General features: G+C 49.3%; 1 protein-coding gene across 4 annotated transcripts in view; it reads left to right on the forward strand.

The window, feature by feature from the left end:
- The first annotated feature begins 353 nt into the window (after positions 1-353).
- The window catches only part of DBN1 (drebrin 1), a 120,917-nt gene continuing 104,977 nt past the window's right edge, over positions 354-16,293 (forward strand). For 2 of the 4 annotated variants that reach the window (XM_063927974.1, XM_063927975.1), the window contains exon 1: positions 367-552. In XM_063927974.1, coding sequence (XP_063784044.1) covers positions 467-552 — 86 coding nt within the window. In that variant the 5' untranslated portion in view covers positions 367-466. Of the gene's footprint in view, positions 553-16,293 lie in introns of all 4 variants that reach the window. The other 2 variants (XM_063927978.1, XM_063927977.1) reach the window with 2 other exon arrangements.

A 16,293-nucleotide genomic window follows, 5' to 3' on the forward strand; every position in this document is an offset into this window, starting at 1 on the left:
TATGCACTATATTTTCCTGTGATATGGACTTTATTGTGTGTATACACCTTAAGAGAGACGTGAAGACATGTTTTACAGACTAGAGCAAATGTTACACTGGTGCAGCAGAGTAATGGTGCATAAAAACAGATTACATATGTAAAAGCTTGCTGTGCCTGCCAATGTAAAGTACCTATAGAAATATTTTACATATTAAATGATACCACTTTTGTGCTGTGGATATTTGCCCATCAGGCATGCACTATGGAACGGTGGTGTAAATGCAGCAAAATGTGACAATAAGGGAAATATTGGATTTATCACAGCTCTGCACTAGGACCCCGCAGCTTCCCCGCCCCCCGACCCTCCTCTTCCCCAGCTGCAGTCGTTGCCCCCTCCTCTCTCCATCCCTCTCTCCTCATCCCTCCCTCAGTCCGCTGCTGCTTCGTCTCTCCATCCCCCGGCACACAGCAAACCTGCAGCCGGCATGGCCTCCGTCAGCTTCAAACCCCACCGCCTGGAGCTGCTGGCTGTCTATCAGGATGTCATCCAGGAGCAGAGCCCCACAGACTGGTGAGTGGCATTCGGCACTGGCATTAGTGCATGGGGACCCCGTGGTGCCCGCCCGGGCTGGCTGTGGGTCCATGACATGATGCTGTGGCAGTGTGAGCATGCACGTGTGTGGGCACTGCATTGTGCTGCAGCACTGGGGGTGCTGGTGTCAGAGCATTGTTATGCAGAAGAGATGCCTTATTATGGCACTGTGCAGTAGCACTGGCTGGTCAGTGGGAAATGGGGTGCTTAGGACAAGATGGTGCAGTACAGCAGGTAATGTGGAGGGGCAGGGCTATGGTAGGAGTGGGGGGCTGTATGGGCATATAGGGCATTGTATGGAGCTAGATTACATTATAGGAAAGGTGCAGGGGTGTGTTATGATGGGGGTGGGGTGTGCATATAATCCATAAAATGACTGATGGCAGTGCTGGTATACTGCTAGAGATGCTTGCCATGTAATGGTAGGGGTGGGGCACAACTAAATGCTGGGGGAATGTAACACGTTGGATTCACATTGTTTAGCCATGTATTTCCTTTTTATATGTGTCCCTGTAAGACTGTAGTAACCAGTGTCCTGGTCAGGTCATGCTGGTGCTAGTCCCAGGGCAGGTTGTCAGGCGGGTGCTATAGGGGGGATACAGGGCTAATTGGTGTCACTGCAGCTGGTGCTGTTACTGATTGCTGTGGTCATGTACTGCAGGCTGTTTGGCTCCAGATTTATTTTGCTGATTGTGGCTAGTAGCAACCAGGAGTGTAGTATGTGCAGCTACAATAGCAGGAGGGTGCTGCATTGCCAGGCATAGGGGAATGCTGCTCAGACTGGCTGGCTAGGAAGGATGCTGAGCTGTGCAGAGGGTCTGAATGGGGGCTGCTGCTGTATGAGATCTGCCTCTTTGTGTCTGGTAACAGCAGAAAGGGAATTGGAGGACATTACTGGTGAATAGGGAGGGTGGGTCACAGGATAGGAGGGAGCCCAGTTCTCAGATTTTTTTTTCTTCCTCCTCTCTGTCCTCCTGTGTGTTATCTGAGATGATTTAGGGGGTAGTGTGGGAGGAGACCTTGGGGAGACATTGAGAACTTACATTCGGGTGGGTCTGTCAAGACTCAAGAATCTAGGAGAGATTGGAGGGAGGGGGGGTAGTCTGTTATGGTGAGATCAGACAAGTGATTACAGCATGGGAAAGAAATGGTTGAGATCAGCTCTCAGGATTGCTTTAACTTCATGTGGGTTTAGGACATTTATGGGGTTAATTTACCTTTTTTGGAGGTAGATGTGTGTACCCTGGGAATAGGCATGCTAGACATTGAATATATTGGCTCTCTGAAAGAAATATGTGGGTGTTAGCTAAAGGGATGATGCAGCTCCAGTTACTAAAGCACTGGGCCAGCTCTGTCCACTGAATTGTATTCTTGGCTCACAATCCCCAATCTCACTGTGTATTACCTCATCCCCCTTTTTTTTTTCCTTCCTCCATCAAACCTTTTTCTCTTCTTTTTTCTTTGTTCTGAATTTATTTTCTTCTGTACAGTAATTTTTCCTGCTCCCTTCTCTGTTCCTTCCACCATTATCATCTTTCACACCTCAATAACCTATGAGATATACCTACATACCCAGACAGAATTTAATGATAGATAGATATATATATATATATATATATATATATATATATATATATATATATATATAAAAAATATATTTTCACGCTTTTTCTTTTAATTACATCTCGAAAGCAACCCCTTTTTGTCTCTTGAGGCGTTTTAGGGGTACCATGTATGTAGAATGTATACTCAATGCAGTTTAAGGGCCAAGAACAACTGTGTACTTTTTTGGTATATGTTTTATTGTAATCTGTGAGTGCACACTGCATGGGGAGATAGGGGGTGTGGGGCGAGGTGAGACAACACTTAAGATGTAACTTACATATACTGTAATTTTTGTTTACACCTTTATAAACTTTTATCTTAAAATTGCAAATTTTAAATCAATCAATGTTACAATGTGTGAAGCATTTGCATGTTCTACTAATCTAATTATGAGTGTATCAATAGAGAATGTATCTAGGCATGGCCAGTATTCATTCTGAAATAAGGAAGCGTTGTCTATGGCCAGTGTAAATCTCCCATGCACCTCAGCGTTGTAAGGTCATCTGTTACTGTGATCTTGTACTGCTGCAGTGCAGGCAATGCACATGGTACCCATCTGCTACTCTTTACAGGCGGTCCCAATGAAGGAGACCGGTTTCCTTTACAAAACTTTTGTGTCCGCCATGGGTAACACTGTAGACATATTGGGGGTGTGATGTAAGATCGCATGTTGTGACGCGACATATGGGGGATGTACAGTGATCACTTAACCTGTACATATGGTAGCTTAACTTCATACTTTTTTCCTGTGTAGGTGTGAGGTAAAATGTGCAATGTAGGGGTGTTGTTGGGTGACCTTGCAGTTGTTCACACACTGTCTTAACGTTACATTTCCTGTACATCCCATTTATTTGAATCCACCTCATCACAAGTTGTGTTTTACCATTGACATTTGGATCATATTCTATGTATGCTGCTGAAAATTGAAGCTTGATTCTGGCTTGGTGGGGAAAGGAAAGTGACCACCTGGCAGGTTACAGTTCAGCTGTATTTCGTGTTGCGCTAATGCAGAACACATAACCAGTATGCAATACTTTCCACAGACAAGTCTATCCTACCTACTATATTTTTCCCCATTATAAAATGGAGTACTGTGCCTCATTGGCAGCTCCAGATGTGGGGTTACCGCGCAGTCCAAAATTCAAATGGGGCAGCCACACCAAATACCATTGGCATTTCTGCAATTGGTGCGGTGCACACCTGCCCCTGGGTCCAGGGGGGGGGGGGGGGGGGGGCCCACACCGCACCGCACCGCACCGCACCGCACCGCACCGCACCCGTTTTAATACTTTTCCGGAGTACAGCGCCGGGAGCTGTGATCGTGCCAGAAATCGCAGCCAAAATGGCCGCCGCACATGCGCGGTAGCCAAATTGGCCTCCGGATCATGGCGGGCGCCATGTTTCCGGAGACATGCGCAGTAGACTCTGGCACAATGCCGTAGTCTACAGCGCTGTGCAGAGGAGGGGGCCCACCCAGAAGTGCACACGGGTTCCCTCCTCTGTAGAAACGGCCCTGCTAAATACCCATCCCACCCGAAAGCGCTGCCAAACATCACTGGCCGGGACTCACTGGCAGTTAGTGTGGCTTCCCTTTTTGAATTGTGGGGCTGTAGCACAGTACAAATCTGAAGCCACCACTGCTGTGCATTAACAAACTTGGTAGCAGGTTCTGCTTACTGGAATTTCCACATTGATGTGTAGAATTAGGATACTACACTGTCATGTTTACAGAACTTATATTATTCTAGTATACCTTGCTTCTCTGTTTTTGCTGATGGTCCTTGTTATTTTCATTTGCTCACCACACAACTAAACCAACCTGTCATAGCACTTCTGCTCCCCTGCACTTTCTTCCTCTCTCTTCCTCATCCCTGTCTCCTACACCCTATTTCCTCTATCTCCTGCTCTCTCCACAGGGTGGTCTTCTGTATGCCGACTGATGGGATCCCGGCGCACAGTATACCGGCGCCGGGATCCCGACAGTCGGCATACCGCCACTTATTCTCCCTCGTGGGGGTCCACGACCCCCCTGGAGGGAGAATAAAATAGTGTGGCGCGCCACCGTGCCCATAGCGTGGCGAGCGCAGCTCATTTGCGCTCGCCACACTGTCGGTAAGCCGGCGGTCGGGCTCCCGGCGCCGGTATGCTGGTCGCCGGGAGCCCGACCGCCGGCATATCGTAGTGAACCCCTCTCCACATGCTGAAAATCACTTGCTTGAACAACTTTACTACTGTTAGTAAACATCGTCCAATGTGTTATTCCAGGATCATTTTGGTTAAGACTCCGGTTTCTTCTGGTGGTGGGGGAGGTTCTTCTAATTTCTGTAGTTTATGTAATCTAATATATGGGAGGGGGGGGGGGGTGTAGGGAGATGCTAGACTATAATCTAAATAGAAAGTTGATGATGGATTTTTGGGAGTTTGGCCTGGATTTACATCTCATTCGGATATTTTATGTAAAGCCTCGTTTTTTTTGTGCAGCTGTCCCTGTGCGCTTGGCTTTTGCTGTCTCGCCTATCCCCTGTTGTATGCGTCTCACTTCTACTCTCTGTCCTGCATAAAATGCCTTGTGATCTTCTAAAAGTTTTAAGTATCTAAAGTACCTTTTTAAATGTTTTTTCTCTAACGTCCTAGTGGATGCTGGGGACTCCGTAAGGACCATGGGGAATAGACGGGCTCCGCAGGAGACAGGGCACTTTAAGAAAGAATTAGGATACTGGTGTGCACTGGCTCCTCCCTCTATGTCCCTCCTCCAGACCTCAGTTTGAATCTGTGCCCGGACGAGCTGGGTGCTGTTTAGTGAGCTCTCCTGAGCTTGCTGAAAAATAAAGTATTTTGTTAGGATTTTTTATTTTCAGAGAGATCTGCTGGCAACAGACTCTCTGCTACGTGGGACTGAGGGGAGAGAAGCAGCCCTACTCACTAGAAGATAGGTCTTGCTTCTTAGGCTACTGGACACCATTAGCTCCAGAGGGATCGTACACAGGAACGCACCCTTGGTCGTCCGATCCCGGAGCCGCGCCGCCGCCCCCCCCCCCTCGCAGAGCCAGAAGACAGAAGCCGGCGTGGGAAGCAAGAAGACTTCGAAATCGGCGGCAGAAGACTCCTGTCTTCATATGAGGTAGCGCACAGCACTGCAGCTGTGCGCCATTGCTCCCACACTAAACCCACACACTCCGGTCACTGTAGGGCGCAGGGGGGGGCGCCCTGGGCAGCAATTAGGTACCTCTTGGCAAAAGCAGCATATATACAGTTGGGCACTGTATATATGCATGAGCCCCCGCCATTATTTTTACACAAAACGCGGGACAGAAGCCTGCCGCTGAGGGGGCGGGGCTTCTTCCTCAGCACTCACCAGCGCCATTTTCTCTCCACAGCTCCGCTGAGAGGACGCTCCCCAGGCTCTCCCCTGCAGAATCACGGTAGAAAGAGGGTAAAAGAGAGGGGGGGGACATAAATTTGGCGCAAAAACAGTTATACAGCAGCTACTGGGTTAACACTAAGTTACTGTGTGACTCCTGGGTAATATAGCACTGGGGTGTGTGCTGGCATACTCTCTCTCTGTCTCTCCAAAAGGCCTTGTGGGGGAACTGTCTTCAAATAGAGCATCCCCTGTGTGTGTGGTGTGTCGGTACGCTTGTGTCGGCATGTTTGACGAGGAAGGCTATGTGGAAACAGAGCGGGTACAAATGAATGTGGGGTCGCCGCTGGCGGCGCCGACACCCGATTGGATGGATATGTGGAAGGTTTTAAATGAAAATGTTAATTCCTTGCATAAAAGGTTGGATAAAGCTGAAGCCTTGGGACAGTCAGGGTCTCAACCCATGCCTGATCCTACAGCGCAGAGGCCGTCGGGGTCTCAGAAGCGCCCACTATCCCAAGGTGTTGACACAGATATCGACACGGATTCCGACTCCAGTGTCGATGGCGATGATGCAAAGTTGCAGCCTAAAATGGCTAAAGCCATCCGCTACATGATTATAGCAATGAAAGATGTGTTACACATCACAGAGGAAACCCCAGTCCCTGACAAGAGGGTTTATATGTATGGGGAGAAAAGGCAAGAGGCGACCTTTCCCCCTTCACATGAGTTAAATGAGTTATGTGAAAAAGCTTGGGAATCTCCAGATAGAAAACTGCAGATTTCCAAACGGATGCTTATGGCGTATCCTTTCCCGCCAACGGACAGGTTACGCTGGGAATCCTCCCCTAGGGTAGGATGTATAGTGCTGTAGCAGCATGGACAGATACCTTATCTGAGGAACTTGATACCTTAGACAAGGATACTATAGTACTGACCCTGGGGCATATAAAAGACGCTGTCCTATATATGAGAGATGCCCAAAGAGACATTAGCCTACTGGGCTCTAGAATAAATGCAATGTCGATTTCCGCCAGAAGGGTCCTCTGGACGCGGCAATGGACAGGCGATGCCGACTCAAAAAGGCACATGGAGGTTTTACCTTACAGGGGTGAGGAGTTGTTTGGGGACGGTCTCTCGGACCTGGTCTCCACAGCTACGGCTGGAAAGTCAAGTTTTTTGCCATATATTCCCTCACAACCTAAGAGAGCACCGTATTACCAAATGCAGTCCTTTCGATCACATAGAGGCAAGAAAGTCCGAGGTGCGTCCTTTCTTGCCAGAGGCAGGGGTAGAGGAAAGAAGCTGCACAATACAGCTAGTTCCCAGGAACAGAAGTCCTCCCCGGCTTCCTCTAAATCCGCCGCATGACGCTGGGGCTCCACAGGCGGAGCCAGGCCCGGTGGGGGCGCATCTCCGAAATTTCAGCCACAAGTGGGTTCACTCACAGGTGGATCCCTGGGCTATAGAGATTGTGTCTCAGGGATACAAGCTGGAATTCGAAGTGATGCCCCCTCACCGTTACCTCAAATCGGCCCTGCCAGCTTCCCCCATAGAGAGGGAAATAGTGTTAGCAGCAATTCACAAATTGTATCTCCAGCAGGTAGTGGTAAAGGTTCCCCTCCTTCAACAGGGAAGGGGTTACTATTCGACGATGTTTGTGGTACCGAAACCGGACGGTTCGGTCAGACCCATATTGATTTTAAAATCCCTGAACATATACCTGAAAAGGTTCAAGTTCAAGATGGAATTGCTCAGAGCGGTCATCGTAATTCTGGAGGAAGGGGATTTTATGTTGTCTCTGGACATAAAGGATGCTTACCTTCATGTCCCCATTTATCCACCTCATCAGGAGTACCTCAGATTTGTGGTACAGGATTGTCATTACCAATTCCAGACGTTGCCGTTTGGTCTGTCCACGGCACCGAGAATATTTACCAAGGTAATGGCAGAAATGATGGTGCTCCTGCGAAAGCAGGGAGTCACAATTATCCCATACTTGGATGATCTCCTCATAAAGGCGAGGTCCAGAGAGCAGTTGCTGATCAGCGTAGCACGCTCTCGGGAAGTGTTACAACAGCACGGCTGGATTCTGAATATTCCAAAGTCGCAGCTGATTCCTACGACGCGTCTGCCCTTCCTGGGCATGATTCTGGACACAGACCAGAAGAAGGTTTTTCTCCCGACGGAGAAGGCTCAGGAACTCATGACACTGGTCAGAGACCTCTTAAAACCAAAACAGGTGTCGGTGCATCACTGCACGCGAGTCCTGGGAAAGATGGTGGCGTCATACGAGGCCATTCCCTTCGGCAGGTTCCATGCGAGGACCTTTCAATGGGATCTGTTGGACAAGTGGTCCGGATCTCATCTACAGATGCATCGGCTGATCACCCTATCCCCCAGGGCCAGGGTGTCTCTTCTGTGGTGGCTGCAGAGTGCTCACCTTCTCGAGGGCCGCAGATTCGGCATTCAGGACTGGGTCCTGGTGACCACGGACGCAAGCCTCCGAGGGTGGGGGGCAGTCACATAGGGAAGAAATTTCCAGGGTCTGTGGTCCAGTCAGGAGACTTGCCTTCACATCAATATCCTGGAACTAAGGGCCATATACAACGCCCTAAGTCAAGCGGAGACCCTGCTTTGCAACCAATCGGTGCTGATTCAATCAGACAACATCACCGCAGTGGCTCATGTAAACCGCCAAGGCGGCACAAGGAACAGGGTGGCAATGGCGGAAGCCACCAGAATTCTTCGATGGGCGGAGAATCACGTACGAGCACTGTCAGCAGTGTGCATTCCGGGAGTGGACAACTGGGAAGCAGACTTCCTCAGCAGACACGACCTCCACCCGGGAGAGTGGGGACTTCATCAAGAAGTCTTCACGCAGATTGCAAGGCGATGGGAACTGCCACAGGTGGACATGATGGCATCCCGCCTCAACAAAAAGCTACAGAAGTATTGCGCCAGGTCAAGAGACCCTCAGGCGATAGCTGTAGACGCACTAGTGACAGCGTGGGTGTTCCAGTCGGTTTATGTGTTTCCTCCTCTTCCTCTCATACCCAAGGTGCTGATTATCATAAGAAAAAGAGGAGTGAGAACAATACTCATTGTTCCAGATTGGCCAAGAAGGACTTGGTATCCAGAGCTACAAGAAATGCTCACAGAGGACCCTCTACCTCTAAGACAGGATCTGTTACAACAGGGGCCCTGTCTGTTCCAAGACTTACCGCGGCTGCGTTTGACGGCATGGCGGTTGAACGCCGGATCCTAGCAAAAAAAGGCATCCCGGATGAGGTTATTCCTACGCTGATAAAGGCTAGGAAGGACGTGACGGCTAAACATTATCACCGTATATGGTGAAAATATGTTGCTTGGTGTGAGGCCAGGAATGCCCCTACGGAGGAATTCCAGCTGGGCCGTTTCCTTCACTTCTTACAGTCGGGAGTGACTTTGGGCCTAAAATTGGGGTCCATTAAGATCCAGATTTCGGCCCTATCCATTTTCTTTCAAAAAGAACTGGCTTCTCTTCCTGAAGTTCAGACGTTTGTAAAGGGAGTGCTGCATATTCAGCCCCCTTTGTGCCTCCAGTGGCACCTTGGGATCTTAACGTGGTGTTGAGTTTCCTGAAATCACACTGGTTTGAGCCACTTAAAACCGTGGAGTTAAAATATCTCACGTGGAAGGTGGTCATGCTATTAGCCTTGGCTTCGGCTAGGCGTGTGTCAGAATTGGCGGCTTTGTCACATAAAAGCCCCTATCTGGTTTTCCATATGGACAGGGCAGAATTGCGGACTCGTCCGTAATTTCTGCCAAAAGTGGTGTCATCTTTTCATATGAACCAACCTATTGTGGTGCCTGTGGCTACTCGTGACTTGGAGGATTCCGAGTTACTGGATGTAGTCAGGGCTTTGAAGATTTATGTAGCCAGAACGGCTAGAGTCAGGAAAACTGAGTCGCTGTTTATCCTGTATGCATCCAACAAGCTGGGTGCTCCTGCTTCAAAGCAAACTATTGCTCGCTGGATCTGTAACACGATTCAGCAGGCTCATTCTGCGGATGGATTGCCGCTTCCAAAATCAGTAAAAGCCCATTCCACAAGGAAGGTGGGCTCTTCTTGGGCGGCTGCCCGAGGGGTCTCGGCATTACAGCTTTGTCGAGCGGCTACTTGGTCAGGTTCAAACACTTTTGCAAAGTTCTACAAGTTTGATACCCTGGCTGAGGAGGACCTTGTTTGCTCATTCGGTGCTGCAGAGTCAACCGCACTCTCCCGCCCGTTTGGGAGCTTTGGTATAATCCCCATGGACCTTACGGAGTCCCCAGCATCCACTAGGACGTTAGAGAAAATAAGATTTTACTTACCGGTAAATCTATTTCTCTAACGTCCTAGTGGATGCTGGGGACTCCGAAAGGACCATGGGGAATAGCGGCTCCGCAGGAGACTGGGCACAAAGTAAAAAGCTTTAGGACTACCTGGTGTGCACTGGCTCCTCCCCCTATGACCCTCCTCCAAGCCTCAGTTAAGATTTTGTGCCTGAACGAGAAGGGTGCAATCTAGGTGGCTCTCCTGAGCTGCTTAGAGTAAAAGTTTAAATAGGTTTTTTTATTTTCAGTGAGACCTGCTGGCAACAGGCTCACTGCATCGAGGGACTAAGGGGAGAAGAAGCGAACTCACCTGCGTGCAGAGTGGATTGGGCTTCTTAGGCTACTGGACATTGGCTCCAGAGGGACGATCACAGGCCCAGCCATGGATGGGTCCCGGAGCCGCGCCGCCGTCCCCCTTACAGAGCCAGAAGACTGAAGAGGTCCGGAAAATCGGCGGCAGAAGACGTCCTGTCTTCACTAAGGTAGCGCACAGCACCGCAGCTGTGCGCCATTGCTCTCAGCACACTTCACACTCCGGTCACTGAAAGTGCAGGGCGCTGGGGGGGGGCGCCCTGAGACGCAATAAAAACACCTTTTTTGACAAAAAATACATCACATATAGCTCCTGGGCTATATGGATGTATTTAACCCCTACCTATTTTTACATAAAAAAGCGGGAGAAAGGCTCCGCCCCTTTTTCGGCGGCCTATCTCCTCAGCACACTGGCGCCATTTTTTCCTCACAGCTCCGTTGGAGGAAGGCTCCCTGACTCTCCCCTGCAGTCCTGCACTACAGAAACAGGGTAAAACAAGAGAGGGGGGGCACTAAATTGGCATATAAATATATACAGCAGCTATATTAGGGAAAAACACTTATATAAGGTTATCCCTGTATGTATATATATATATATATATATATATATATATATATATATATATATATATAGCGCTCTGGTGTGTGCTGGCAAACTCTCCCTCTGTCTCCCCAAAGGGCTAGTGGGGTCCTGTCCTCTATCAGAGCATTCCCTGTGTGTGTGCTGTGTGTCGGTACGTTGTGTCGACATGTATGAGGAGGAAAATGGTGTGGAGGCGGAGCAATTGCCTCTGTTAGTGATGTCGACACCTGACTGGATGGTCTTATGGAAAGAATTACGTGATAGTGTCAGCACTTTACAAAAGACTGTTGACGACATGAGACAGCCGGCAAATCAGTTAATACCTGTACAGGCGTCTCAAACACCGTCAGGGGCTCTATAGCGCCCGTTACCTCAGGTGGTCGACACAGACCCAGACCCAGACACGGACACTGACTCCAGTGTCGACGGTGAGGAAACAAACGTATTTTCCAGTAGGGCCACACGTTACATGATCATGGCAATGAAGGAGGTTTTGAACATTTCTGATACTACAAGTACCACAAAAAAGGGTATTATGTGGGGTGTGAAAAAACTACCCGTAGTTTTTCCCGAATCAGATGAATTAAATGAGGTGTGTGATGAAGCGTGGGTTTCCCCCGATAAAAAACTGCTAATTTCTAAAAAGTTATTGGCATTATACCCTTTCCCGCCAGAGGTTAGGGCGCGTTGGGAAACACCCCCTAGCGTAGATAAGGCGCTCACACGCTTATCAAAACAAGTGGCGTTACCGTCTCCTGATACGGCCGCCCTCAAGGAACCAGCTGATAGGAAGCTGGAAAATATCCTTAAAAGTATATACACACATACTGGTATTATACTGCGACCAGCAATCGCCTCAGCCTGGATGTGCAGTGCTGGGTTGGCTTGGTCGGATTCCCTGACTGAAAATATTGATACCCTGGACAGGGACAATATATTATTGACTATAGAGCATTTAAAGGATGCATTTCTATATATGCGAGATGCACAGAGGGATATTTGCACTCTGGCATCAAGAGTAAGTGCGCTGTCCATTTCTGCCAGAAGAGGGTTATGGACGCGACAGTGGTCAGGTGATGCGGATTCCAAACGGCATATGGAAGTATTGCCGTATAAAGGGGAGGAGTTATTTGGGGTCGGTCTATCGGACCTGGTGGCCACGGCAACGGCTGGAAAATCCACCTTTTTACCCCAAGTCACCTCGCAGCAGAAAAAGATACCGTCTTTTTTCAGGCTCAGTCCTTTCGTCCCCATAAGGGCAAGCGGGCAAAAGGCCACTCATATCTGCCCCGGGGCAGAGGAAGGGGAAAAAGACTGCAGCAGACAGCCTCTTCCCACGAACAGAAGCCCTCCCCTGCTTCTGCCAAGTCCTCAGCATGACGCTGGGGCCTTACAAGCGGACTCAGGCACGGTGGGAGCCCGTCTCAAGAATTTCAGCGCGCAGTGGGCTCACTCGCAAGTGGACCCCTGGATCCTGCAGGTAGTATCTCAGGGGTACAAATTGGAATTCGAGACGTCTCCCCCTCGCCGGTTCCTGAAGTCTGCTTTACCAACGTCTCCCCCGACAGGGAGGCGGTATTGGAAGCCATTCACAAGCTGTATTCCCAGCAGGTGATAATCAAGGTACCCCTCCTACAACAGGGAAAGGGGTATTATTCCACGCTGTTTGTGGTACCGAAGCCGGACGGCTCGGTGAGACCCATTTTAAATCTGAAATCCTTGAACACTAACATAAAAAGGTTCAAGTTCAAGATGGAGTCACTCAGAGCAGTGATAGCGAACCTGGAAGAAGGGGACTATATGGTGTCTCTGGACATCAAGGATGCTTACCTCCATGTCCCAATTTGCCCTTCTCACCAAGGGTACCTCAGGTTCGTGGTACAGAACTGTCACTATCAGTTTCAGACGCTGCCGTTTGGATTGTCCACGGCACCCCGGGTCTTTACCAAGGTAATGGCCGAAATGATGATTCTTCTTCGAAGAAAAGGCGTCTTAATTATCCCTTACTTGGACGATCTCCTGATAAGGGCAAGGTCCAGAGAACAGTTAGAGGTCGGAGTAGCACTATCTCAAGTAGTACTACGACAGCACGGATGGATTCTAAATATTCCAAAATCGCAGCTGATTCCGACGACACGTCTGCTGTTCCTAGGGATGATTCTGGACACAGTACAGAAAAAGGTGTTTCTCCCGGAGGAGAAGGCCAAGGAGTTATCCGACCTAGTCAGGAACCTCCTAAGACCAGGCCAAGTGTCAGTACATTAATGCACAAGGGTCCTGGGAAAGATGGTGGCTTCTTACGAAGCGATTCCATTCGGCAGATTCCACGCAAGAACTTTTCAGTGGGATCTGCTGGACAAATGGTCCGGATCGCATCTTCAAATGCATCAGCGGATAACCCTGTCTCCAAGGACAAGGGTGTCTCTCCTGTGGTGGTTACAGAGTGCTCATCTCCTAGAGGGCCGCAGATTCGGCATTCAGGATTGGGTCCTGGTGACCACGGATGCCAGCCTGAGAGGCTGGGGTGCAGTCACACAGGGAAGAAATTTCCAGGGCTTGTGGTCAAGCATGGAAACGTCACTTCACATAAATATCCTGGAACTAAGGGCCATTTACAATGCCCTAAGTCAGGCAAGACCTCTGCTTCAGGGTCAGCCGGTGTTGATCCAGTCGGACAACATCACGGCAGTCGCCCACGTAAACAGACAGGGCGGCACAAGAAGCAGGAGGGCAATGATGGAAGTGGCAAGGATTCTTCGCTGGGCGGAGAATCATGTGATAGCACTGTCAGCAGTGTTCATTCCGGGAGTGGACAACTGGGAAGCAGACTTCCTCAGCAGACACGATCTTCACCCGGGGGAGTGGGGACTTCACCCAGAAGTCTTCCACATGATTGTGAACCGTTGGGAAAAACCAAAGGTGGACATGATGGCGTCCCGCCTCAACAAAAAACTGGACAGATATTGCGCCAGGTCAAGGGACCCACAGGCAATAGCTGTGGACGCTCTGGTAACACCGTGGGTGTACCAGTCAGTGTATGTGTTCCCTCCTCTTCCTCTCATACCAAAAGTACTGAGAATCATAAGAAGGAGAGGAGTAAAGACTATACTCGTGGCTCCGGATTGGCCAAGAAGGACTTGGTACCCGGAAATTCAAGAGATGCTCACGGAAGACCCGTGGCCTCTACCTCTAAGAAAGGACCTGCTCCAGCAGGGACCATGTCTGTTCCAAGACTTACCGCGGCTGCGTTTGACGGCATGGCGGTTGAACGCCGGATCCTGAAGGAAAAAGGCATTCCGGATGAAGTCATCCCTACCCTGATCAAAGCCAGGAAGGATGTAACCGTACAACATTATCACCGTATTTGGCGTAAATATGTTGCGTGGTGCGAGGCCAGGAAGGCCCCAACAGAGGAATTTCAACTGGGTCGTTTCCTGCATTTCCTGCAAACAGGACTGTCTATGGGCCTCAAATTAGGGTCCATTAAGGTTCAAATTTCGGCCCTGTCAATATTCTTCCAAAAAGAACTTGCTTCTGTTCCTGAAGTTCAGACGTTTGTCAAGGGAGTACTGCATATACAGCCTCCTTTTGTGCCTCCAGTGGCACCTTGGGATCTCAATGTAGTTTTGGGATTCCTAAAATCACATTGGTTTGAACCACTCACCACTGTGGACTTAAAATATCTCACATGGAAAGTGGTAATGCTGTTAGCCCTGGCTTCAGCCAGGCGTGTCTCAGAATTGGCGGCTTTATCCTATAAAAGCCCTTACCTAATTTTTCATACGGACAGGGCAGAATTGAGGACTCGTCCTCAATTTCTCCCTAAGGTGGTTTCAGCTTTTCACTTAAACCAGCCTATTGTGGTGCCTGCGGCTACTAGGGACTTGGAGGATTCCAAGTTGCTGGACGTAGTCAGGGCCCTGAAAATATGTTTCCAGGACGGCTGGAGTCAGAAAATCTGATTCGCTGTTTATCCTGTATGCACCCAACAAGCTGGGTGCTCCTGCTTCTAAGCAGACGATTGCTCGTTGGATTTGTAGTACAATTCAGCTTGCACATTCTGTGGCAGGCCTGCCACAGCCAAAATCTGTAAAAGCCCATTCCACACGGAAAGTGGGCTCATCTTGGGCGGCTGCCCGAGGGGTCTCGGCTTTACAACTTTGCCGAGCAGCTACTTGGTCAGGGGCAAACACGTTTGCTAAATTCTACAAATTTGATACCCTGGCTGAGGAGGACCTGGAGTTCTCTCATTCGGTGCTGCAGAGTCATCCGCACTCTCCCGCCCGTTTGGGAGCTTTGGTATAATCCCCATGGTCCTTTTGGAGTCCCCAGCATCCACTAGGACGTTAGAGAAAATAAGAATTTACTTACCGATAATTCTATTTCTCATAGTCCGTAGTGGATGCTGGGCGCCCATCCCAAGTGCGGATTGTCTGCATTACTTGTACATAGTTAGTTATTGTTACAAAAATCGGGTTATTGTTATTGTGAGCCATCTTTTCGGAGGCTCCTTCTGTTATCATGCTGTTAACTGGGTTCAGATCACAAGTTGTACGGTGTGATTGGTGTGGCTGGTATGAGTCTTACCCGGGATTCAAAATCCTTCCTTATTGTGTACGCTCGTCCGGGCACAGTATCCTAACTGAGGCTTGGAGGAGGGTCATAGGGGGAGGAGCCAGTGCACACCAGGTAGTCCTAAAGCTTTTTACTTTGTGCCCAGTCTCCTGCGGAGCCGCTATTCCCCATGGTCCTTTCGGAGTCCCCAGCATCCACTACGGACTATGAGAAATAGAATTATCGGTAAGTAAATTCTTATTTTCTCGTAGTCTGTAGTGGATGCTGGGCGCCCGTCCCAAGTGTGGACTTCTTCTGCAATACTTGTATATAGTTATTGCTTAAATAAGGGTTATGTTATGGTTGCATCAGGGTTATCTGATGCTCTGTTGTTGTTCATACTGTTAACTGGGTAAGTTTATCACGAGTTAAATGGTGTGATTGGTGTGGCTGGTATGAGTCTTGCCCTGGATTCCAAAATCCTTTCCTTGTACTGTCAGCTCTTCCGGGCACAGTTTCCTTAACTGAGGTCTGGAGGAGGGACATAGAGGGAGGAGCCAGTGCACACCAGTATCCTAATTCTTTCTTAAAGTGCCCTGTCTCCTGTGGAGCCCGTCTATTCCCCATGGTCCTTACGGAGTCCCCAGCATCCACTACGGACTACGAGAAATAGATTTACCGGTAAGTAAAATCTTATTTTTCTTCTCTTGGGTGGAGAGTAGGGTGGCTAATCCCAGGATTTAGGCCAAAAAACGGACGGGATTCAATTCCGGAATTGGAAGCTCCAATCCCGGGGATTGAGGGATCAGGCGACCCGTTGTTGTTGTTGTTGTTGTTTTTAAGCCGGGCAGCATTGAGCGTCCTGAGGACGCTCAGACGCTGCCCAGGTCCCTCCTCCCGGCTCCCCTGCACAGTATGACGTGCAATCACAGGTCACACTGCGGCG

This window comes from Pseudophryne corroboree, chromosome 6, assembly GCF_028390025.1.
Source record: "Pseudophryne corroboree isolate aPseCor3 chromosome 6, aPseCor3.hap2, whole genome shotgun sequence".
Classification (NCBI taxonomy): domain Eukaryota; kingdom Metazoa; phylum Chordata; class Amphibia; order Anura; family Myobatrachidae; genus Pseudophryne; species Pseudophryne corroboree.